Source organism: Vigna unguiculata, chromosome 8, assembly GCF_004118075.2.
Source record: "Vigna unguiculata cultivar IT97K-499-35 chromosome 8, ASM411807v1, whole genome shotgun sequence".
Classification (NCBI taxonomy): domain Eukaryota; kingdom Viridiplantae; phylum Streptophyta; class Magnoliopsida; order Fabales; family Fabaceae; genus Vigna; species Vigna unguiculata.
The window spans coordinates 10,651,600-10,677,908 of NC_040286.1; the positions used below are offsets into that span (position 1 = coordinate 10,651,600).

Here is a 26,309-nt window from a genome sequence, read left to right on the forward strand (position 1 = left end):
ATGCTTTAATTTGGCACAATTACTCCAAGTTTAGGAGTAAAAGGAAAACTCCAATCTTCATGGCTTTTCGAGCTGAGCAGTACCTCCGTCGCATGGTGCCGGACTTGTCCACTGCCGGCGAACATAATTACATGCTCCTAATCACTTACAGTTTGCGGCCCGAAGCATCAACTTTCTTGCGTATGCAATGGAAAAGTTGTGAATGCCATCAAGATATTTAAAAAATACAAAAGAAAAAAAGTTACAATTGAATTCAAAAGAAAAATGAGCCCCATGAGCCAAACAACCAGGCAACAAATTTTCACTTTTATATATATAAAAACAACAGATTAGTACAAGGACCCTATGACGACCCCATTGTGTTGTGCCATCTGGAGGGCGAGGGGGGCGAAGGCAATTCTAGCATTTGTGATGCTGCACAAGCAGCCGCCCAAGAATCGCAACATCCACAAGATTACAAAGGCTCTCATGGAGATGGTTTCCAATCAAATTGAAGATTATTAAAGCCATTTACTGCTCCTAGCCCACTAAGTAGTTGGGTTGATAAGTCCTGCTGATTCATAACTTGCTCCCGTGCAAGAGATGCCAGTCCTCCCCTTCCATTCATCATGGAATTATGTCCCATTACAGGTCTCATTCCATTGCTCATACCAGATGGACCAAGACCCATTGTGCCATAACCACCAACCCCAACACCTGAATTACTGTTCACAGCCCCATTACCCACAAGCCCACCGTTATTGTTACTCCCTGGTAGAATCCCATTTACATTTTTCATGTCGTTTCCAAGAGAACCAGCACCGGCCATTCCACCTGGGCCGTTCATCTGGGAGGACATCATCATCTCATGAATGATTTTCTGGACTGAGCTCTGGGCATCCGTTGTGTCAGCTTCAGCAGGGAGAGAAGTCTGTTGTTGTTGCAAGGGAATATTGGCTGGTGAATTTGCCGTACCCATGTGGTTTGCAGAAGTTAATGCTTGATGAGATGTTTGTGGATTGTTAGATGAGGATGGTGTGGGTGATTGAAAAGGGGATGCATTTGGCTGCGCTTGTGGAACATTACCAGACGAACCTGGGGATGGAATTTGAACAGAACTACCCCCATAAGGGCTGCTTGCATTGTTCATTGAATTTTGTCTAGAATTCACAGAATTCTGGTGGAGAAGTCCAACAATGGTGCTTGTGGTGGTTGATGCAGATGCTGCATTCACAGAATTATTTACATTTGTCACACCATTGGTAGAAGTAATCTGCATCGCAGCAGTTTGCACAGAATTTTGATCACCATTTGAAGTATGGGGAACCATATGCGGGAGTGGCTGCTGAGGCTGTGACTGCTGCTGCATATGATCTTCAGACTGTTGTGCCTGACTATGAAGTCCAGATGAACCACTTGTTCTCCGAGGGAATTTTGCTAAGCTGTCTGATAAAATGCAACAAAAATACGATTCTAAAATCAGTATTATTACAGTCAAACAACTGGCAATTATGCATTAAAAAAACTTCCCGACAATTTCAATTAAATACCCAAGCATATTCCCAGAATGAGAAAAAAGAATTACGCCATATGATGTTAGGATATATGGAAAATTACAATAGTATCTTCATTATATCTTTAGAATAATTTAGAGTATCTTAGACTATCTTGTCAGATTGTTTTCATATTTCCTACTATAAAATTACTTGTTTCTTTATTTAGCATGATGATCTAGTACACAAATAAGGGCCAGTGGTTTGGTTCTTCAATATGGTATAATTGCAGTATCATCTTCAGAGACCTAGAATACTCTGCAGCTCAGTTTCTTAAAACCACTCATCTTTTATAAATAAATCTACATTGTCTAAGCCTGATGCTCTTAGTCAGATGTGATTGGACCACAGTTGTCCCATGTGATCTGGCCCATAATACATAATAGCTCGTGATAGCAGCACTATTCCCATGTTGTGTTGTGTTGGACCAACATAACCAAAGTGGAGTGCTTTCCATGGCGAAAATTGTGTCCATTGTCAGTGTGCTACTATATTCACAAGTCAACGACACATCTTTCTCAGGTCAAAGACACCCCTGAAATTCAGTGTCACTTCATTGGTTCTGGTGTGGGTAGGTGGGGGGAATTTGTACTTTCCAACCCTTATAGACTGACCTGCTTTGTTCATTCCTAACCTCGTCTCGTCACTTCTTTGAGCCCTAGTCTCTGTTATGTGATTCGACCTTGCTCATGCATAATACATCTAATTAATCTGACACCGTTCTCTGCCACCATCTCGGATATTATGTTATCCCTTGTCATTCTGAAACATGAGCCTCTACTCTCAGATGCCATGTAGGGTAAATTTCTATCGTTTTCCAGTACTTTCTGATCTTGCTCTGTTCTCTGAAATGCTTTGCTGTGTTGGTTCTATTCAGTTCACTGTCTAACTTCTCATATTTTCTTTTACTTATTGTTCCACCTTGTCATTATGTTACAGTACATGCTCATTCTCACAGACCTTTCATGATTTCTCTGTTCTCCGTAACTAACATATGAATGTCTATAATTTCCAGGGTTTTATTTATGAGCTTGTGTATACGTGCACATTGAAATTATGAATTGTTTAACTCGCATATAAAATTTCACAATAGCTCAACCTACTACAGCAATTTATAATATACAGAATTGATAAATATGATCTAGCAACAAACTCAATCCCAGGTGCAGCCTGGTCACTTGCCAGTTTTAGTTACAAAATGCACTTTGGCCCCAATTTTTCACAAATGCAACCTGCCCTTCCAAACATGACTGACCTTAGACACTGGCTTGCATCAAGCTCAATCCCAGGTGCAGCCTGGCACCTGCAAGGTTTTTGTTCCAAAATGCAATTTGACCCCAATTTTTTCACAAACGCAATCTACCCTAATAAATGTGATTAACCTTAGACACTAGCCTCATCTCCATCCAAACATGTTTGTCAGGATGTTCTTTAGCAGCATCAATCCTTCCATTTTGTTCACAATGCTTTGTATAGAGATAAATTGGCTAGGATTTATACTACAAACCTTCCATTTGACTCAATGACTAAAAGAATTTGGAAGTTTAAAAGAGAGACCGCATTGATAGAATCTGAACATATTTTTTGCAATTGATAACGATTCTTGTTGCGATCTGAGAACAGGCCAGTTTGTATATTAGTTCTTCTGCAAACTGTACAACAGTAATTGACAATTGTTGAGGGTCCAATAGTACGATAGCACAGATGAGATGACTGGCTTACACAATACATATTATATTATTTGATTCTATATTCCGTATATTTCATTATTTGTTTCCTTATTGACTATTGGTATAAATAAGGTTAGTGCTTTATATTCTTAATCAAATCATACTATAACACGATGACATCAAATAAAGTCAACATCAATAATTCACACTGACATGAATAAACAAACAAAAAATCCAAATAATGATCATAATTGGCTCACATGGACTGGCAAGCAACACTTCTGTGTTTTCAGAAAATGTATGTCATGCCTGTCATTTGCGAGATTTGGAGCCTTTTGACAAGGTGATCACTCCCCCCCCCCCCCCCCCCCTTCTCTAACATGCCTTATTTCTTTTACCAGCTACCATAACTAAAAACTCATTAACAAAAACTAAAAAAATGCTAAGACATAATAACACTAACAGACAGAGCGATGTCAGCTGCTGCTAAAAGTCCATATCAGTATTCAGGTTGGTTAAAGCATAATCAACAAGTCATCAAAATTGTTGCCAAAAATTCTTTTTCAAATGTTCCTACGATGAATACAAATATGGGTCAAACACACAAATCATAGAAAATCACTTCCATCCCTTTTCAGAGTCATCCTTCTTCTTGGTCCGTGAACTTAGAAAAAGAACCTTCTGTTTTTTCTTCCTTCATCACTAAGGTCCATTCCTTTGACTCACTTTGTTGGTTTTGACACATGAGTAAAACACATCTGGGTGTTTGGTGATAATAAACTTCAGTGCTAGAGGCATGGTCCATAACAGTGCATAATTTGCAGAAATTTGAAGGTTTTTAATCTCCCCAATGCCAAAGGCTTCAATTCTCTTGCAAATTACAAGATGGTCTCTCTTTTCCCTCCCTTTATTTCTTCAACCAACTAGCTCACAGGTCTAATTGACTAACTCATTAAAATTACTAGATAACTATTACTAACAGAGACCTAAAAAACGATAAGAACCTTAGGAGAGCCACACCAGAAAAGCTAGTGGTTGCAGATAGAGAGCCCCAAACCTTGCAAACCCCACATTACAATCACATACTACCAATGTGGATTTCATGTCTCATCCAACAATTTGGACTTGATATCCCAACACTCTTAGCAGTCTCCCATCTCAGCACAGGTTGGCTATGCACTAGCCTTTTGGGGGTGAACACTGCAATGCTGGAGTCACCACTGGCTCCTCTCTTTTGCCGCTAAGACACATGCAAGAAGGTTTTATACCAAGGGATAAGAACCTTGGGAGAGTCACACCAAAAAAACTAGGTTATCTAGTTGGAGGCCCAAAGCCTTGTCCAATATGAGCCCGTACCTTTGAATTGGATCCTAACAGTTTGCCAGTATACTTTGTATTTTTAATTTGGATTAACGCGGTTATCATAGAGACATGATGACATCTGACAGTTAGGATCATTTTGCATAGTCTGGATAATTGTAGAAACCTGTACTTTTGTAAGTTGAGACTAACCTGAATTTCTTTAGCCAGAGACAATAGGAACTAAATAAATAATTTAGCCCAACATAAACTATAAAGGTGTAAGCAATGAGGATTTCCGCATCTATATGAAGCCCATTTTTCAATTTGAAAATGGAACGTTGCAACAAATATGTGGATAAGACAGCTGGGGCTTTTTATAAAACATGACACTATTTCATAATCATACTAACATCCATGCTCACAAATGTATTTCAAACCAGTAAAAAGATCATTAACTTACCCATGGGTCCAGTTCGCGTTTCTCTGCTATAATCTATCAAGTCTTTCATACTATTTACCACTTCTGATATCTGCAACATGATAGAAAGGAAGGTTTGTCAAGTTAACTCGGGAGACCCTAATTACTCAAAACAAATCACTTGAGAACATATTTCCATAAGCTCAAGATTCAATAATTTTCCCAATAACTTTTTTATTTACTTATCCATGGAAAGTCTAAAAATAAAACTGTCTTTAGGTAAAATTTAAGTAATTAAAGAGACAATTTCATAACCACTCCTGAGAATTGCCAAGAAAATATTAGACATAAGAAATAAAAATCTACAGTTATCAATCTTTTCATATACAGCAGTTTAAATCACAATAGGATTCAACTTTCAATATTAAAGGACACATCTCAACAAGTAGAACATTACCTGAAGGCACCGCACATATCTCTTAGTATATCCTAAATCATTGACCAATGGAACTTCCAAAGCTTTTGCCAACTGACGGGCTGATGCAACAAACCTGGTAAAGCATTCGAGCAGTTCATAAATTAAGGAAAACGAAAAGAGATTATCAAATCAAGTGAACTTGCTTTTGTTAGACCACAAGTGGATCAAGGAAAAGTTGTATAAGCAAATATAAGAAGTAGGCATATCCGACACATCCCTAAAAGCCTAAATATGATGAGAGCTTACTTACACATGCAAATTTCTTAATACCAACACCAGAGTTTAGAAGTCACAAAAACCTAGGAACAAAATTTTCTTTCAAAATGAAAAAAAAAAAATGTTTGTGTAGCACAAGGTAGATAGTTAAAATCGAGATTACGGTAAAGATTGTGAAGGACTCAAAATCCTAAATTGTGGGATCATAACAAGAATAGTAGATTTTACATTCTACAAAAATTTGACACACACACACACACATATACATATACATACATACATATATATATACACACACACACACACATATGCAAATAACACAAATAATTAAAACAAAAGTGATCACTCTGTCATTACTTCTGCAAGCTTAACTTCATCTTATATAAATGACTCAAATTAAAACAAAATCAAGGGATCTTCATTAGTTCTATCTCCTTTGTGAAGAAAAACCAGAAAAACCGTGAGTGCCATTTGTCGTTAACTGTGATTGCTTTTTGGTGACCAATAAGATGCAAAATCAAAATCGTGCCAGTGGCATGACTTGTAACTACAGTTGCTTTCCAACAAAAAAGGAGATGTGGAAGAAAAACCATACTGGTGGCATGAGTCCACGAGTGTGAGCGGTTTCTGAATTTCTTAAGGAGAAGAAACTTCTGTAGAAAAACATTGTGTCCTTATATTTCAATTGGGTTTGGGTTTTAATCGGAAACTCATTGACCCAAGAAGTTGAACATGCTTTTGGAAGTGAGCGAACAAGGAGATGTGGAAGAAAAACCATACCACTGTAATGAGTCCATGAGTGTGAGTGGTTTCTGAATTTCTTAAGAAACTTTATGTAGAAAAACATTGTGTCCTTATATTTCAATTGGGTTTGAGTTTTAATCGAAAACTCATTGACCTGAAAAGTTGAACAAGCTTGAAGTATGGCATAAGAGACACCGAAAAAGCTCAGATCTGAACAATTCCACGATTTGCTCAACAATCCCCGTGATTTTACTGTACTAGATCAGATGCAATTTGAATCAAAAGTACTATACAAGACTGTAGAATTGGATGACTTCACGATGTAAAACACAATTTCAGTAACATTGGTGTAGCAATGCCTAAGTTCTTGTAGTCTAAGACAAATGCACTGGCAGGAACAACATATGAAAAACTTTAAGGAGAGATATTTGCTATGGACATTGAAAACACAAATGTTTGCCCCTTCTTCCATTAAATATATGTATGAATCAAGGATAGGTAAATAAGCCAGGACATTTGTTCTCTTATTATACCATAAAATAAAAAGTAAGACTTTATTAGAAGCCACTATGAACACATTCAGTATGAGATTCACATAAAAGATCTAGTAACAATTCAGGAAATCAAGATGCAGAAACTTACCACTTAAGAAACAAATTATTACAAGTTTTAAGAGCAGGAACAATTTAGCAAGTATATATAACAACTTCACGATTAGATCATTAATAAAAGACTGCAGCTCAGACCTAAGCAGAAAGAACAAAAAGGAAAAGCGGACTCACATATTGCAATTACTTTGTAACTCTGGAACCGATAAATTGGGTGTCGCATTTTGAGTAATTGCCTGGTATTTTTGAGCAACTGCTCCAAGCTGACTAATCTGCATACAAAAATAGAATACATATAAGAATAAATAACCATCGTGTACAACACTTTGTCACTGTCTTCGAAACCAATAATCAAAATATATAAGTCTGCTTAACTGAATTCTCCTTAATCTGAACAATACATATCACAAACATAAAAAGTCTCTAAATTCTAAGCCTAAAATATCAGTTGACCATCATAACAAACGTCTTGTATTCATATATTGATACATCATCAGGAAATAAAGTCTCTCTACAATTAATTTTTTATCACAAACCTGAGGTATTAACAGTCGTCTAGGAATGAGCTCTTCATGTCGCCGAGCACAAAATTCCCAAGAGCATATCTGAAAAGGAAATAACAAACAAAATGTCAACTATTTTTGGAAATACAGAAAATATCAGTAATAATGTATGCTGAATTTTAGTTAAAAGCTAAAGGTAATTCTAAGAAAATATCAATAATAATGTTTACTTACTTTTAGTTCAAAGCTAAAGGTAATTCTAAGAAAATATCAATAATAATGTGTAATGACTAGTAGTTAAAATCTAAAGGCAATTCTTCTTATTCACAACCTTCAGGTCTGGAGAAAAAACTATTCGAAGCTGACCATCACGAACAACACGAAGTTGCTCAAAAACACTTTCTTGTATTGCCTTTGCATAATCTAAGACAATCTGTCCAGAGGAATTATGGTATTCTCGAGGCATGTCAACATAAAGGAGCTCTTCCAGAGTACCACTTTCATACTTTATTTTGAAAAGCCTGGGAAGAACCTCGGCAGTTGCTTCTGAAAACACATAAAAACTTCAGAAAGGGGATAATGCAGCATAATCATATTTGTAAACATTTGAAATGCTCAAAAATTCAAAATCACTAACGGTAAGATAGTAGCCGACCAAAACATAATAGGACTGAGTTAAACTGAAAAATTAAAATAAAAACTTACCAAATCCACGGCCAGGTTTGCGATTACATATTTCACAGTGCCATACATCCTGAAAAAATTTAAAAATCAATGTTAGCTAAAACTAACGCTTAGCTTCATGAACTTAACATGGCTGCACCTTGATTCTCGTGTTCAAGACAATAGTAGCTTGACACATAATAATATGGCAATCATAACTATAAAATCAAGATGCAAATAAAGGAAAATAGTAGAATGGAGAATGGACTACAGACATTATTGAATAATCAAGAGACTAACTTAGATGAAGTTATCCAGGCATCAGAAATAGTTTATAAGGTTTTCTCTTGCAGCAGACCTGAGGGAAAACTCCAGTAGTTTGTCTGCCACTTCCATACATGGAAACACACCACTTCTTTTTGGCATTCGGAGCAAAATACTCAGCAACAAACTTCCTCCAGAATTCAATGTTATTATCCTGCATAAAATTAAGTGCAGATGCATCATTAATGAGACAGAAGATATAGATATTTAGAGAAAACACAATATCAAGAATAATTCTCACTTCAGGTCTATGCTGTTGCTGATACATGTAATGGGTCAGCCGCCTAGCACACATTCCAGGTTCATAAGGTGGCTTCACAGGAGACCGCAAATTCTGCTGTTGAAACTGCTGCGGTAGATGGGGTCGTTGTTGAGGCATTGCCTTCAAGAGTTGCTGTTGTTGCTGTTGCTGCTGCTGATGTTGTTGATATTGCAAAAGTCTCTGCTGTTGCAAAAGATGATTCATCTGAGCAGCAGCAGCCTGAGAGGATTGCCTTGACATGTGGAGAAGTTGTTGTTGCTGCTGCTGTTGCTGCTGTTGTTGTTGCTGCTGATGCAAAAACTGCTGATCAGTATGTTGAGGCTCCATTTTTACTGCTGCCATGTTTCTCATTGTTTGAAGCTGCTGTGGTTCCAACTTCACCTGAGCAAGATTCCTTGAGGGCAATTGCTGCTGCTGCTGCCCAAACTGATCGTTGTTTACCTGTGGCTCCAACTTAACCGAGCCAACACCACCCATTCCACCACGAATTGACTGAAAATGCTGTTGCTGCTGAGCGTTCAGAGGAGCAGAGAACTGTTGCATTGATTGTTGACTATGCTGAAAACTCTGAAGTTCGAGTTGCTGGGAATGCTGTTGATCTGACATCATCTGGTTACCAGAAGCATTTGAAAATTGTTGACCCTGACCCTGACCGGATGAACCCGGGTTACCCAAATTCGATTGCAAAGTATTACCAAAATTGATTCCACTGCCAACACCAGACAGCGGATCTGATTCCGCCCCAGCATCAACACCTCCACCGCGCTGGCTACTCCCATGGCCAGCTAGTCCAGAATTCGGAATTCCATTCGGAAAAGACTGATTCAGTAAGGAAGTTACATTAGACATATTACCTATCATGTTCATGTTGTTAAACTGGTTTCGCTGCGCAACCAGCGAAGGGAACGAAGTTTGTGAAGGCACAGGGCCGCCTTGACCCCCCAACATTCCGGAATTCGATCTCAAAAGTGACGGCACAGACTGGGCACCAAGAGGCGTAGGGGGCCCAGGAGGAACCATTCTCTTCACTGTCACTGCCCTTTCAAAACCTAAGCCCAATAATTACCACAATAAAACCCTCTCACACTCAAACCACACAACGTTTCATTTCAACCCAAAGTCCAAGCCCTTGCTGCGCTTCCGAAACAAACTCAAACATTGAAATGTGCACTCTCCAAACACCTTCCGCATGAGTCTGCACAACACACCAATTTTCAGATCCAAATCATAAACAACAGTCAACAAAACACCACCCGGTAACAATTAGCATAAATAAATAAACAAACAAAGTAATACAGTAAATCACACTAAATACCGAAATCTTCAAACAAAATAACAAATTAGAGCTTCTCCCTCAACCAAGTCGTAATTGAAAAAGAATTATATCAACACATAAAAAGAAACTTCACTTAATTTAATCAAACTAAAATGCGCGGTTGAATTTAAAAGAAAAAAAAAATAAAAGAAAAGAAAACAGCAACGAAATAAAAAGGGGTCGGTCGAGCCCTAGGTGGAGCGAATCAACGATCCACAACTCAGAAGAAAGGAGGCGAGTTGAACTCAGAAGAACCTACCGAGTTGAAACCGAAGAGAAAACAGTTCTGAGAGGAAAAAAATGAGAACGGAATGGAAAAAGAATTTGAATTGTGCCGATAAATATGGAGAGTTGAGTTGAGTTAAGCTGAGTATAGCCGAGTAGAGCTGAGTTGAGTTGAGTTGGTCCTTTGTTTCTAGGGTTTCTCCTTCCTCTTCTCGTTGTTGCTCAGTGAAGGGCCCTACTGTGTTCTCACGCTTAGGTCCTTTCTAGAGAGAGAAAGTAGAGAGAGATTGGTGTGTTGCTGCGGACGTCAAGAGTGTATTCGATCTGATTGAATTTTTCTTCTCTCTCTTTCCTTTTTCTTCCTTTCTTTCGTTTTCTGTTTCTTTCTTCTTTATAATATTTAGTTCGAGCACACTCAAGTCAAATCTTATTCTTCCATTTGCCCTCTCTCTTTCTCTGTTTTCTACATGAACCATGCTTTGCCGTCCATCCCAACCATCATCTCGCTCTTCATCACCATATATTTTTCGCTTTATATATTATACTATAAAAATATTATATAGATAAAAAATATTATGAAAAATAAAAGTTTGAGTGAACATCCTTTTATTATCTCTTCAAAGTTAGCTTAAGTTTTATTTTACCATAAATTTAAAAGTCATCTTTTATCTCATAGTTTAAAATAGTTTGTTTTTAGAATCTAATTGAATACAGATTTTCAAAAGCATTTACATAAATAGATGTTAAACTAAAGAATCATTTATATCTTTAATATATTATTCATATTCGTATGTTTAACTCTAAATGTAAAAGATCTAAAAACCTATATATATTAACACTCTCACCATAATTTTAAAAGGGAAGTTTTAAAAGCTTATATATTAACCCTTTAATGGACTAATCTTCGCTGCATTTAATGCTTCATGTTATACATTTGTTTATTATACTTATATACTTATTATCTTTTTATATTTTTAAGGTTAAAATACTTTTTTTTTTTCAATTTTTGTTAATTTTTGTAAAATAAGTCCTAATTTTGATTTCTTGTTCAAATAGGTCCCAATTTTTGTCAATTTTGTTCAATTAAGTCCTTTTTTGCTAACACTATTTAAATTATTAACAACCATGAACAGTAACTATCACGTGTCACTTTGTGGTTTTTTTGAATTTTTTTGAATTTTTTTATTTTTTTAAATGTCCACGTGTCAATCCAGCAGCGTGTCACGTGTCAAAGTCAATGTTCTATATTCAATTTGGTCCCTATATTTGTTATTTTTCTTTAATTTAGTCCAAATTTTTGTTAACATGAACCAATTTGGTCTCTCTCCAAATTGAAACCAAATTTAATTTTTATATTAAAATTCACATTTTTTATTAAATATTTTTATATAATATATTAAAATTCACATCATTATAACTCTGATATAAAAATTAAATTTGGTCACATCTTCGATAGGGACAAAATTGGTCAAATTTTAAACAAAATTGGGACTAAATTGAACAAAAATAAAAAATATAGGGACCAAATTGAATATAAAACATTGACTTTGACACATGACACGCTATTGGATTGACAGGTGGGCATTTAAAAAAAATTAAAAAAAAATCAAAAAAAAAATATAAAGTGACACGTGACAGTCACTGTTCATGGCCGTTAATGATTTAAACGGTGTTAGCAAGAAAGGACCCAATTGAACAAAATTGACAAAAATTGGGACCAAAAGGGTATTTTAACCTATTTTTAATAATCAAAGTACTATAATGTCATTTGGAGATAGAATATTAATGGGTTAAATATATTTTTAGTCCCTAAATTTTAATGAGATCCATGTTTTAAATTTTGATATAGTTTAGTTCTCAAACTTTAAAAATAAATATATATAGTCATTTTGATCCAATTGCATTAAATTTTTTGACGTGTCAAATAATTTCAGGATGACGTTTGAGATGTTTATATGTTTGACACGTTCCAACTCCAATGTCATCTTGGAACACTATTTAAGTCCAAAAAAATTAACATTAATAGGTTAAAAGAACTATATTCATTAATTTTTAAAGTTTGGGGATCAAACAATATCAAAGTTTGGGACAGAAAAGAATTACAATTTCATGTCAAAGTTTAGAGACTAAAAGCACATTTAACCCAATATTATTTAGTTTGTGTTCATAGTTAGTGTAAAGTTATTTTCTTATTAACATGCAAAACTCATTTTATAATGCTTAAAGGATCATTAATAACTTTCAAAAGATATTTATTTTTTGGTAAAAACATCAATAGTTTATTTGGTTTTGAAAGCTTCCAAATATATTTTAAATTTAAATGTCTCATATTTTTATGTCATGAATATTTTTCATCCTCTTTGGAAAAGCAAGTAAGTGAGCTTCTGCCTACAAAGACTTAACAGATCAATCTTATAGAGGTTATTCTTTCATTTCACACTAAAGATGGTGTGACCTTCTGATGTGACCCCAATAAGGCTTATAGCATTTGGCCAATGTCTAGGCCATTTGTTTTAAATTCTTTATTTCTTTTATTAAATAAATGTTTGTCTAATTTGGTTAATTTCAAGTGCAGTCCAAATTTCTGCATCAGCGCATCATGGATATTGGTGTGTGATAAGCCTGCTTTGTTAGGCCAGAATGTTGGAACTGTCACGGCCCAATTTTCCTTCAGCCTCTGCCAACCCAAATTCACTTTTGTGTGGCAACATCTTCACGCTCCACCTTCACACTCCTGCAAGTGACAGTCTGCACCTCTTCATGTGTAACCCCAATTTTGTTGCAGCCAACATCCTGCTTTTATTAGGCCGAGCCCAATTCTTCAAAGCCTCTGCATGACCAATAACACAAAAGGGAAACACGTGCAGCCCATTCTCTCTCCAAACACTCCGCTAGGGTTCATGAGAGAAAGCCCTCTCTTCCCCTGAAACGCGCCTCCTTGTTAGGGTTTCAGTCACCAGCATCGCATGAACCATCAATCCTTTGCCAGCGTGTTCTTCTTCCGTCAAACACGTCGTTCCTTAGATTTTAGGGATTGATGACCGAACTGTTTTCCCTCTGGTGCGCTGTTAGGATGTTAGATAGCGTTTTCTTCTTTCTTTCCATTCTCCGGTTGCCTCTCTTCTATAAAGGGCAAGCCATTATTTGTAAACACCCAACTTTAATGAATGTTAAATTCGGTTGAGATCACTCCCACCGTTGATCTTAGCTCCCATTTCCCTTTAGATGAGGATTTCTCCTCCCAGGGTTACTAGACCGGTGAGATACGAGAGCAATATGAGTGTTAAACTCCAAATCCAAGTCTTCTGTTGCGTTTCCCTCGTGTAACATCCCTAAAGAATATTACTGATATAAAATAAATAATATTCGAAATTTCATTAAATTCCACATTGAATATGAAGTATTTCCCAAAAAAAAACATGAGAAATTTAAAACTTTAAATATACGAGTTATATAAAACCAGGAGTCCAAAATTCATAAACCTGAAATAGAAGTTAATGGCTCCTGCCAAGTTTACATAATCTTCACAAGGATAAAATAATAAACAAAATACATATGTATCTACATAATATCCCATGCTAGCCCTCGCTCTGAGTCTAAGCATCTCCTGGCCCACCTGTCACATCATCTGCTCCGGATAACAAGTTACCCGATCATCGCCACACACACAGAGAAAGGGTGAGCTATGCACAACATATATATATAAAGAAACATGAGTATAAATATGTTTCCCAACCCAAAATAACATAACTAATTTCATATTTCATAATCACCCAACCATGACCTCATAGTCCGTCATGAGTCATATGCATGAACTAGGTCTTGGGACTTCCCTGTGCTCCCACGAAACTGACTCATTCGTGGTCCAACCCTATGAGCATACCTCGCTCATAGTCCTGCCCTACAAACTCCTCGTCTGTAGTAAAAACATCCAAGTCTCACACTTGGACCCTGGCACGCACGCAATCACCATACTATGGACTCCTCGCCCAATAGTAGCCGACGGGAACATCACAGTTCCTTGCCCATCGTGCGCCCGACACATGCAATCACCATACTAAGGACACCTCGCCCATTAGTAGCCGACGGGAACTCAACCAGTTCCATGCCCATCATGTGTCCAACCACCGAGCACGTCCCAAACCCCTAATGGACTTAATCCTTCAAGCCAACACACCACACACATGCATATACATACCTACCTTGGTATAAACATCCAAAACCCACTCACAAGCACATGAAAACACAATAATTCACATAAACTCGCTTAGGCTGGGGACCTCTCGCCCAAGCTAAGCCCACTGCTTCGCTTAGGTTAGTTCGCCTCGCCTGGGCGAGCTCTGATCAACCACAATTTCACGTTATCTCGCTTAGGCGAGATTTCCTCGCTTGGGCGAGTTGTACCATCGCTCAAAGCAACACCCTCCCCTCGCCTAGACGAGGAACCACTTAACCATGTCATTTCACATCGCGACCTCGCTCAAGCGAATGTCTCTCGCCTGAGCGAGACAGAGTCGCTCAAAACACCAATACTTCTCGCCTGGGCGAGATATCGCGCTCAAAAGCACTCAAGTTTCCTCGCGACCTCGCTTAGGCGGGCTGTTCCTCGCCTGAGCAAGACTGAGTCGCTCAACATCAAACCAAGGTCGCCTGGGCGAGCAGCGCGACCCCACATCAGACGTGAGGTTCTGCAACTCTCGCCTAGACGAGATAGACTCGCTTGGGCGAGACTTGCAGAGTTCCCTCACTGTCACACACGGATTTTACCCAAAACAGTGTCAAACCATACCCAAAAACATACCACAAAACATGCAATCGATACCAATGTTATTGTAATGGCAATTAGCACCCAAAACCATACTTTCCACACAAAATTGGCAACCACATTCGAACATACAATCACCAACAACCTGAAAGGTCAAAACCCTTCTCCCGCAACACATTACCCACACATGATCATGCATCCAAACTCAAATACCCCAATTCCCAACCACAATACATCAGGTACGAATTTTTCCCAATCAAACATGACCCAATTGGAAACTCAAAGTCATACCACAAAACAAATTATTGACATACGCAAAGTACAACTCCCCTAACCTGGATTGAGTGCTCAACAATTGTGAAGACAGAACCCCTTCCCTTTACCTAATTTTTGGCTTTTATAGGTGCCTTTAAGGTGGGTATTAAAATAAAACGAGTTTTGCTTAAGTGTGGGCTTAATGGCTATTCAAGCCCCTTAATATTTTTTCAACACCCAATGATTACCCTTCTGCTAGGTTTTCTTTGTCCTTTCACATTCATATCACAACTAATAGTTAGCAAAAATAAATCTTTTTCTTTGCCCACCAAGGTTTGAACCCGTGATCTCCCACTCATAAGGCCATAACACAACCACTATGCCAAATCCCATTTGGTGATACTCACAAATCAACAATATCTTATAATACTAATCACATACTCATACATATCCTTAAAAATCAATAACAAAAACAATCACACATAACTGGCATACATAGGACTCAAACCTAAGTCTTCTCACACAATCAAAGTACTCTCAACCACATAAGCTAGCACTTTTCCACATCACATTAAACAACAATTAATGCCATAAAGGCGGCTTCTACCCGCATTTATTAATTAATTAATTATTTAATTAATTTTCCCGGGTCTTACACCTCGCACTCTGCGAGTTTCAATCGGTAGAATGCCGATTGAAGAGGCTTTTCGACGAGTACCGCGACGGAGGAGCCTCATCACCTTCTAATGGATCCTTCATCACACATGATGATATAGAGGTCCTCCCTAGAAGAGTTACAAGAAGCATGACAAGAGGGGAGACTTCTAATCAATGGCGGATCTTGACTAAAAATGTTGGAGGGGCCAAAGTAATATAAATTTGAGATCATTAGATTTGATCATTAGTATAATGATTCAAAAATAGTTTCTCTACTAAACAATTTGATCATTAGTATAATACTTCAAAATATGTGAAGAAATAGAATATATATTGTTTTCATCAATAGTTTCTTTTTTTATCACTTTTAAACAATGAATTTATTCTTTATTAATATACTTTTTTGTAAATAATATTAAAAAATAATTTATCATAATTTAATAAAAATTGAGGTACGTAATTATTAAAAGAAAAATATATTATAGTTAAGTCACAACTAAAAATCGGTTATGAAAAAACACATGATATATTTTTTTTCTATATTCATAAAAAAATGAATAGACAAAAAGCTAATGAGATAAAAAATAATGTTTTCGTTATCAAGTGAGACAAAAGACAGGAAAGGAAGAGGATAAATGAGAGTACGAGATGATTACAATTTGTGAAAAAACTAAAAAAACAATAAGAAGGAAAATAAAGTTATCTTAATAAATATTTGGTTTAATTACTCTTTTGATTCATGTTTTCCTTTAAAAATGTTAAGTTGATCTAGTTTTTTAGTCTCAATTTGATCCTGTTTTTTTTAAAAACTAATGCAATTTGGTCTTTTACGATATTTTTTTTTAAATTTCTTGAAACGGATCAATGATTATTTCATTAAAATTAAAACTCATAATATGGATGGTTTGCTTTGTTAATATAATTAATATAATCCTAGTGTCAATTTTTTGACAAAAACAAAGACCAAAAGAGAAATTAAACCTAAATATTTTTATTCTTTATTATTATTAACATTAAATGTTGTGCTTTATAAAAAAAATACACAATTTAGTTTTCATCAAATTTTAAAATATACTACCTACAGTTTTAAAAATTTAATAAATTTTCAATATATTTATAATATATATATATATATATATAGTTAAAAAAAATTCAAAATTTGAGGGAGGGGGGCATGGCGCGTTCCTGCCCTCAAGAACATTCGCCCCTACTTCTAATCCTTCTACTATTTCTTTGTTTACCATTTCATTATGTTGAGTTTACCTAAGTTGATTTGGTTGACTTGTTGACTAGACTTGACTTGACTTCAATTGACATGTTGACTTGTGTTCTTTGTTTGTTTTGTAGATTGAGCTTAATTAGAAGAGGATGAACACTAACTAAAGTAAATTAGAGCATGTCTACATGACAAGGTCAAGGTGGCACATATGATGTGGAGGAGAGAGAAAAGCATAAAGCAACATATACCACCATGGTACATGTACCTTTGGCCCTCTAAGCATGTGGGAGGCGAAATCAACATAGAGACTTTCATTTCTATACCAAAATATGTCTCATTTTAACCTAATTTTTGACCTAGTTTCTATAAGTTAGACTTTAGTATTTGTAGTGATGCCCTTTGTAACATTTCCTTGCAAAGAGACTCCTCATGCTCACCTATTTAAGGGGATCTCTTAGCCTTGTTTTTTAGAGTCTTGTTTAGTTCATTTACATGTCCATAATTTCATTAGAAGTAATCTTAAAAATTTTGCATATTTTTTTAAGTTGAGAGCATGAAAATCGTGAGCATGAACTACAAGAAAAACATAAGATAACAACTAATTTAGAGAAAACTAATAATTAGTCATTATATTGACTAAGTTAGAAAGACCATTTTACAAATTAAAAATTATTGGCATCTAGAGACTATTTAGATGCCAATAATTTTTAGTTTATAAAACAATCTCTCTAACTCAGTTAATATAATGACTAATTATCTTTTGTCTTTAAATTGGTTGTTATTTAATGGTTTTCTTATAGTGATGTTGCTTGTTCTTCTTAGTTTGAATTCTTCTTTTTCTATTTAGAACTTTAGCAAAAGTACAAAACAATTTTTTTTAGTTTATAGGTGCAGGCCAAGAGCTTATAAACACTCTTCCTTTAAGTTTTAATTGAACCTCTTGTTAGAACATGTAACACATATTGCTAGTTAGTTTTGGAGTTGAATTTGAGCAAAATTTTTTAATTGTTCTTAAAATTGATTTAGGGTAGGATAGGGGGAGCAGTGAGAGTGGATGATGGAAGGGAATCTTCAATTTTCATTGGAACATTTATTCAGCAAGTGCACTGGTTCGTTTGTAGTACAATAAGGTTGTATCCACAAAGATTTGGTTTGATAAAATAGTAATCTATGATCTATTTAAACTTGTAATAAACAATGATAAAGGTTTGACAATTTTGAAAATAATTTTGAATAAAAATAAAGATAATTGTGTTACTTAAGATGTTGTGATTGAACTTGGCTTCTTTCACTTAATTGCATTACCCTTGATTCTCTATAAATTATGTTATTTACATTAATGTTCCTTGAAGACTCTTCAATGTAATTCTAAACCAATTCCCGAAGTATTAGAACCTAAGGTTATCAAACCCAGTGTGATCCCTCTCCCCTAGTTGAATAACTCCTTGCATTATTGAACAAGACTCTTTTAACCAACTAAAATCATAGGTTCATTCCTAACATCTACCAAGCTTTGGGAAATTTGATTGGATCTAAGCTCTAAATTAGTTCCCACTACATTTAAGCTGATGAAGTATGATGATTGATCAAGTCATCAAATAAATAAAAGCAAATCAAATAACCAACACATAAAGTAAGAACATAATATATATTGAATAAAGTGTAGTACAAAGAGTTAGAGAAGTTACATCCAATCCCAACTAGGAAGAAGTTAGATACTCATAATGATCTCTAATGCAAATAAATGGAGTTGTTTTCGTCCTCGTATGGCTATCTATAAAGATATTATAATATGTGCCTAATAACTATACTAAGTCTCTCTATAAACCAATGTACAAAATCAACATATTAATAACAAAGGCATGCTCTATTTTTATAGAAAATTCAAGTGTTGCTTCAGCTCCCATAATGTTGGTTAGCCATGAGGTTTCCTCCCTCAGTGGTTTCCTCCATGTTTGGGCTTCTAACTTAGTGTTACAACAATGGAGCTTTCCTTCCTAGTGGGTTTTCTTTTGAGGATCCGCTATCAATCTAGAGCTTGAGGTTTCCTTGCAGTGAATGTTTCTTCATGTGTGGCTTAGCGCCAATTTCGTTTCTCAATCGTAGGACTTGCATTTGAATGTTCATAAACCGCCTTACAAGGCTTAGCATCAACTTTGGGACTTTACGCCAACTTCTTAATTTCCTTCACTCTACATTCAAAAACAACACAAACATATCAATTTCCAGATTTTATAACTTTTTTACTCCTTATTATGTATTTTAAGTTAAAAGGGGTTGTTTTGCTAGGGTTTATATCAAAATTGAACAGGATAAGTGTCTAAATGATATGTATTTAAGTAAACTAGACAATTATCAAGCATCGAAATGCGTTGAAGCACAATAGTTGAGTGGACATCTAGGGGTGAAACACTATTTTGGTGCGGGTCGTGAGAGCGGTACCAAATTGAGGCAAGAACCCTCTTCACATATAATCAAATACCATCCCACTAGTGACATCCTAGGTGATCCCAAGAAAGGAGTCACAATAAGATCAAAGCTAAAAAATTATGAAGCAATGATATCTCAAATTGAGCTTAGAAATGTGGATGAAGCTTTAGAAGATGAAAATTGGATACAAGCTATGAAGGAGGAGCTAGACCAATTTGAAAAGAATGATTTCTAGAAACTGGTGAGTCCTCCCCAAAGTAAAAGCATCATTAGAGCAAAATGGGTATACATAAATAAGCTTGATGAGCAAGGTAAAGTTGTGAGAAATAAGGCTAGATTATTAGGCAAAGGTTACTCTCAACATGAAGGTATTTATTGGTGCAAAATGGCTCTAGAAGAGTGGTTGAATAGAGCCTTGCGAAGCCGTGTTGAACCAAGTTATGATCGTTGAAGCTATTGGTTGCAACAAGGTCAAAAGTTATTTCTACCCAAAATGAGAGTTTGCATACACTAATACTTGGGTGATTGAGATGCTATTTTATAGAGAAAATTTCCCTAAAGAGTTAGTTGGCTAAAAAGTGGAGTATAACGAGACATGCCATAAATATAGAAGATGGTTCAAAGGATCACATCATTGAATATAGAAGATATGTTACCATTTGTTGGCAAGTATACTTTCAATCTACCTCATCTGTTGTTTATGAACCTAATCAAGACTCTAAAGAAGTTGGGTAATGAGATTATTAGTGTACCATACATTATACTAGTCAATCACCTACTATGGTATCAGAGATGTATCAAAAGTTCTTTAAGACTAAGAAGAATGTTGGAGATGAGTTGATCAATAAAGCTATATGTCTTATGAAGTAACATATGTTCACCATGAATAATCTAAGGATCATGCACTTGGATTATCCTTGGAGAAAGGTGTAGTCCAATTGCTCAACCTAAACAAATTGAAACAACATCGTTTAAACAATTTAGAGCCACCTTGATGTGATCCCAATAAGCCTAAGCTCAAATGCATCAACAAGCCCAAGCCCACCTCGAGGCCCAATCACTAGAAGCATGATGAAAAAGATCCATATGGGCATCTCACAAGATGATCAAGTCAATCATGGGCTTTTCACTTTATTCACATGGGCCAAATAAATCTACAAAATATGAGTTGATGCATGGAAGGTCGTAGATTAAATTTAAATTGGGCCATTGTTTAGGCTTTGCTTTCAATAAAAAGCTAGAACACTTTTGGATCAATTGGGTCGAGCCCAATTTGCTATCTTGGCTGAGGATCATTAGCTTCTCTACATTTGGATGCAAGCAAAGCATAAGCAAAGCAAGCAGAATGTGATGGTAACATGAAGCGTGTGACTTGGGCAAGGAGAGTGTGACATGCCACTTGGCATCATCAAGGCTCATCTTCTACATTACATGGTCTCCAATCAAGCTTCTCCTCCAAGCTACATTTACATTTCATCTTTGTTGCATTTCCTTCTCATTTGGTCGGCCATGTGCCTATAAATAGAGCCATTCAACTATTGTAATGGTTACTCTTGAGTTGCTAATAGATATTAGTGTTGAGATCACTCCACACTTCTATTAATTTGAGAGCATACATGGTTGTCCTTCTCCTTCATCTCCTCTAGCCACCTTTCACACCATAGCACCACTTCTACTCTTTATCTTCACCAAAAACCTCCATTACTGAGAGCTCTTCTTGTTCATATCTTCATTTCCACTGCACTTCATCTACTTCTTGGTGTCTTCCATGGATTTCCTTCCACTTCTCCATCAAGGACATCCACCACACCTTATGTTGGAGTTATTGAGTGCTTTTCTTTTATGGAGGATAGTTTGAATTCTAGCGGATGCTCAAAACAAAAGATAAGCAAAAAATGCCAAAAAAATGAGAGATTTGATATCTTTTCTCCTTCACCAAAGCATTATGTTAGTACTATTTTAAACGATGAAGTTCCTATTGTTACCGAGAAACCTTTGGAACTAGTTGCAAAGAGGAAGAGGACAACTCAAACTTGTGGATCAAAATGATCCAACTTCAACCCCCACCTAAAAAATACCCAACCAAGTCACCATAGAAAATCACCATCTAATAAGAACGACAACCATCTTTGCTAAAGAAGCTTCAACTGCTTCAAATGATATGGTGTTTTCTACCTTGAAGAAAAGAAGGCGTTAATCAACTACTGAGAATATGTAAGACAATCCTCTTTATGTGCCTCCCTTAGATTTGGTAATGCCTAAACTTTCACATCCTTGTCATATACAAACTATTAATTGACCTCCTCTCCACCAACACAAATAGTCCTACACTAGTAGACACATCATCTACCTCACAGATTCCTCAACCAACTACTCAAACACCACCATCATTCTTTCTTCTGACTCCATCAACAATAAACATTTAAACAACCATTAGGAGACTAACCTACCTCCTTACCCATTAGAGACATCCTAATGGAAAAATCTTTAAATGATTTGCTTTTAGAAGAATCTCACCCTCTCAACTCTCCACTTATTATCCACTATAAAGAACTTTCCTCAAATCCTATAAAGAAACCACCACAGTAATGATGTTTTCTTATCTTCCTTCCACCTTTTTGTTGCTAACAAAACAAGGGAGAACTATATATTATTTTTTTTGTTTTATTTCAACATTTTTGTGTATTTTCTATTTACTTGTATTTGATACTCTATGTGTTTACTATTTCATTTCATTGTATTTGCTCTCATACGTTGTATATTTGATAACTTGATAATGCACTACATCTTTTTCTTAATTACTCAATTGTGATATACTTTCTAGTTTAATAGACATTCTTTATATTTTATTCTAACGATATTTGTATTTTATAGTTTTTGTCATCATAAAAAAGGTGGAGATTGTTAGGACTATGCGATACATTATACTCCCATTAGACAATTTGAATAGGACCTTTATGTAATTTTGATGATAACAAACATAATTAAGTGATTAAATTCAATGTTACTATTTATCTAACATATGTAGTTGTGTAGAGGGGGGACCTAGAGATGAAAATGTTCTTATCAAGTTGTATTGAAGGACTAGATGACTACAAGGCCTCGTCCATCGTCTATTGTCTAATGTGTGCTTTTCTATGTTAAATAAAAGGTTAAAATTCTTTTTTAGTCCCAATTTTCATCAAGTTTTGTCACATTATTCATAATTTTATTTTTGTGTTCAAATAGGTTCTAATTTTCATCAATTTTGTTCAATTTGGTCCTTTTTTGCTAACACCATTTAAATTATTAACGGTAATAAACAATGACTGCCTTGTGTTACTTCGTTGTTTTTTTCATTTTTTAAATTTTTTAAATTTTTATTTCTTTTTTAAAAATGTCCACATGTCAACCCAACAACGTGTCATGTGTCAGTGGCAGAGGATAATGGTGGTAGGGGGGCCATGGCCCCTCCAAAAACTTTGAATTTTTTTATAATAGGTATTTTAATTTTTGTTATTATAGATATTAGGTATTTTGATTTTTTTATTATAGATATTAAATCAAATATTTTATTTCTTTTATAAACATAATAATTAATGCTAATAAATAATAAAATATAAAATCAAACATAATAAAGAATAAAGAATAAAAAGATTTATCAAGATATTTTTTATTATTTTTTTTTCATTATAATTTGAGTTTCTCACAAATTGTTTTCATCTTTCATTCTCACATGTTTTTTTTATCTAAAAAGAAAAAGATCTATTATTTTTTCTCTTATTTCTCCTTTGTTCTCTTTCATTCTCGAGGAAGAAAAGAAGAAGGTAATTCTTTCGTCTCACTTAATGGTGAAATATTAGTTTAATAATTTATTTAATGAGCATCTTTTATATTATTATTTTATTTTATGAACATAGAAGAAAGAGTATTGTACTATGTGTTTTTATAATCAAATTTTAATTATGGTTCCATTATATGTATATGTCTTGAGTTTCTCACAAATTGTTCTCATCTCCCATTCTCACCTATTTTCTTTTTGTGTTTGAAGAGAAAAAGATCTATTATTTTTGCTCTCATCTCTCGTTCTCTTCCATTCTCAGAGAAATAAAGAAGAAGGTAATTCTCTTTTGTCTCACTTGATAGTGAAATATTAGTTTAATAATTTATTTAATGAGTCTCTTGTATATTAACTTTTCATTTTATGAACATAAAAGAAAAAGGATTGTACTATGTGTTTTTTATAATTGGATTTCAAGTGTGGTTTGATTATCATCGAATTTTCTTTTGGTATTTATGTCTCTCAATTTTTTATAAGATTATGATAAATTATTTTTTAGTCTTATTTTTTTTAAATAGGTATATTGATGAAGAATAAAAGAATATATTCATTTTTTAAAAGTGATAAAAGGGAAGCTACCTGTGAAGATGAAAACAGAACAAATTCAACTTGATTGATCATTTAATTCATCTATTTTAACTCTTCATGTCTCTACAACTACAACCGAAAGATCATTTTCTGCAATGAAGATTATCAAAACAAGATTGTGGAATAAAATGGAAGATGAATTTCTTACCGACAATATGATTATTTACATTGAAAAAGAAATAGCTGAAAATTTTACTTATGATTCAATTATTGATGAGTTCAGGGATATGAAGGAATGGAAGGCAATCTTTTATATATGTGTGATTTCTTTTTTGGTTATCGTTAAACTAAGTTATGCATTATTTTTATGGTATTAATGACAATAATTAAATGTATAAATTTTGAATGTATTATTTTGGCTCCCCTAACAATGTTGGTCAAGATTTGCCACTGCATGTGTCATAGTCAATGTTTTATATTCAATTTAGACCTTATATTTGTTATTTTTGTTCAATTTAGTTCCAATTTTTGTTTAAAATTGAGCAATTTTCTCCATCTTGAAATTGAGCAATTTAATTCACATTTTTATTAAATATTTTTAACATGTGGCAATCATAGTTCATTACCATTAATGATTTAAATCGTATTAGCAAAAAAGGATCAAATTGAATAAAATTGACAAAAATGGGGATCTATTTGAACACAAAAATAAAATTAGGACTAATTTAGCAAAATTGACAAAACTTGGGACAAAAAAGTATTTTAACCTAAATAAAAATAGTTGAAGCCATATTGATAATCTAATGAAAGACCAAGTAAAAATTAATCTTAATAAGTTTATCCTTGAATTAAATCATTGAACGCCTTTTAATTTAATATACGAAACAAAATCATCTTATACGATTTTATTTGTTCTTATTTAAATTGTTATATTTGCACACCTATGCATAATTTGTTTCCTTTACCATAGATACTCTTAAACGTGAGAGAAAATAATATCATGTTATTCTAAAGTAAAATGTTCTCTTATATAAAGTTGAAAGATAAGGAACAAAAATATATTCATGATCAATCATGTTATTTTAAGTATCAAACATATTACATTGAAGATCTTATCAAAATCTTCTCTTTTGAGTGTTCAATATGAAGATGTTGCTACAAAGTTATGCAAAATCAAATGTTTCCATTTTAAAAGCCTTAAAGGTAATCTTTTCTAAAGATATAAAAAGAGTTCAAGTTGAAGATTCAACAGTAAAAGAGAGATACACAAAACAACGAATAAAATAAAAAAGAAAGACATACAAAATTTTATGGTTATAACGTCTTATGTTAGTCGTCTGATGTGTTGAGATCAATCGTCTAACTTATTCAAACAATGGGATTGAGATTCAAACAAAGGGATTGAGAGAAAATCATATAACTTTTCACTTTGTGAAGTTTTTGTTGTGTGAGCTTAAAATGAGTTCCTTATGAGAGTACTTCCTTTATTTCTCGAGAGTTCTTAATCTCAAGGGAAGATTAATAAGGTATAACCTAGAGAGGTTTCTGTGTCGTATAACCTAGAGATGTTTGTGTACTTGTATAGCTTGGAGAAGTTTGTGTACTCGTGTAACCTGTAAAGATTTATGTACTCGTTGTAATCTTTTTTATTTGATTCGTGGAATCTTGAAAGTTGTGTGTTTAAGGGAGAACTGACCCAAGGTTTGGGGTGAATCAGTATAAATATGCAACACATATTCAAATATTTCATATAGAAAGGGTGTTTCAAAAACCTATGTAAATAATATTTTACAACTACATTTTCTAAATGATAAGATTATTGATGCTTTTCTAAAAGGTAAATCTGTTTGGATCTCTGATGAGAATCCGTTTCAGATTTAGGTGTCAGGGCTTGAAAAATACATTTGAAGTAGAATGAAGATTTATGTGATTCGATGAATTTTGGGAATGGAAGTCGCACTACTTGAGGAAGTTCCAAGATAAGTGACGAAGATCTGCCAGTTTGAATTGAAAAATTCAAATATAAGGATCAAAGTTCTAAAGAAGAACCAAGAGAGAACTCTCACTTTCATAGAAAACCTTAATTTTATATTATCCAAATTTGTTTACAAGAGTTTATCAAAATGGTTTATATACTATGAGCCTCTGCACTCGTAAGTCAAACACGGCTAAGGCCCAATAAAGCCCAAAGCACAAAAATAAAAAAATTTATATTCTACCATCCAAAGTTTCTTCATGATCCTGGTGAAGGTCCTAGTCATGCTTCCATCATTGCCTTTGACTTGGGGAAAATTCGACCTTGAATTTTAGCACTTTATTACCTATAAACAAGCACACAAACATAAGTTTTGAAAGCATACAAAACTAAAATAGTC

At 34.7% G+C, this 26,309-nt stretch overlaps 1 protein-coding gene across 2 annotated transcripts; it reads right to left on the reverse strand.

The window, feature by feature from the left end:
- Positions 1-196: 196 nt before the first annotated feature.
- Positions 197-10,731, reverse strand: LOC114193429 (transcriptional corepressor SEUSS-like). Of its 2 annotated transcripts, XM_028083227.1 has the most exons (11): positions 10,295-10,731; positions 8,700-9,915; positions 8,493-8,612; positions 8,177-8,225; positions 7,803-8,017; positions 7,505-7,573; positions 7,143-7,240; positions 5,380-5,473; positions 4,965-5,034; positions 1,288-1,425; positions 197-1,203 (listed from the first exon to the last, which is right to left on the reverse strand). In XM_028083227.1, the coding sequence occupies exons 2-11, from the start codon at positions 9,738-9,740 to the stop codon at positions 467-469; spliced, it is 2,631 nt and encodes an 876-aa protein (XP_027939028.1). In that variant the 5' UTR covers positions 9,741-9,915; positions 10,295-10,731; the 3' UTR covers positions 197-466. The 2 variants fall into 2 exon arrangements, with proteins under 2 accessions (XP_027939028.1, XP_027939027.1); XM_028083226.1 differs by having other exon boundaries at positions 197-1,425; positions 10,295-10,730.
- Between the last annotated feature and the right edge of the window lie 15,578 nt (positions 10,732-26,309).

Bases quoted from the DNA above. Each gene is read 5' to 3' on its own strand.
- LOC114193429 (XM_028083226.1), bottom strand. From the start codon at position 9,740: ATGGTTCCTCCTGGGCCCCCTACGCCTCTTGGTGCCCAGTCTGTGCCG. The intron at 7,241-7,504 runs GTTTGTGATAAA...TTTTGTATGCAG, and splicing joins GACGACTGTTAATACCTCAG to ATTAGTCAGCTTGGAGCAGT. The intron at 1,426-4,964 runs GTAAGTTAATGA...GCATTTTATCAG, and splicing joins AACGCGAACTGGACCCATGG to ACAGCTTAGCAAAATTCCCT.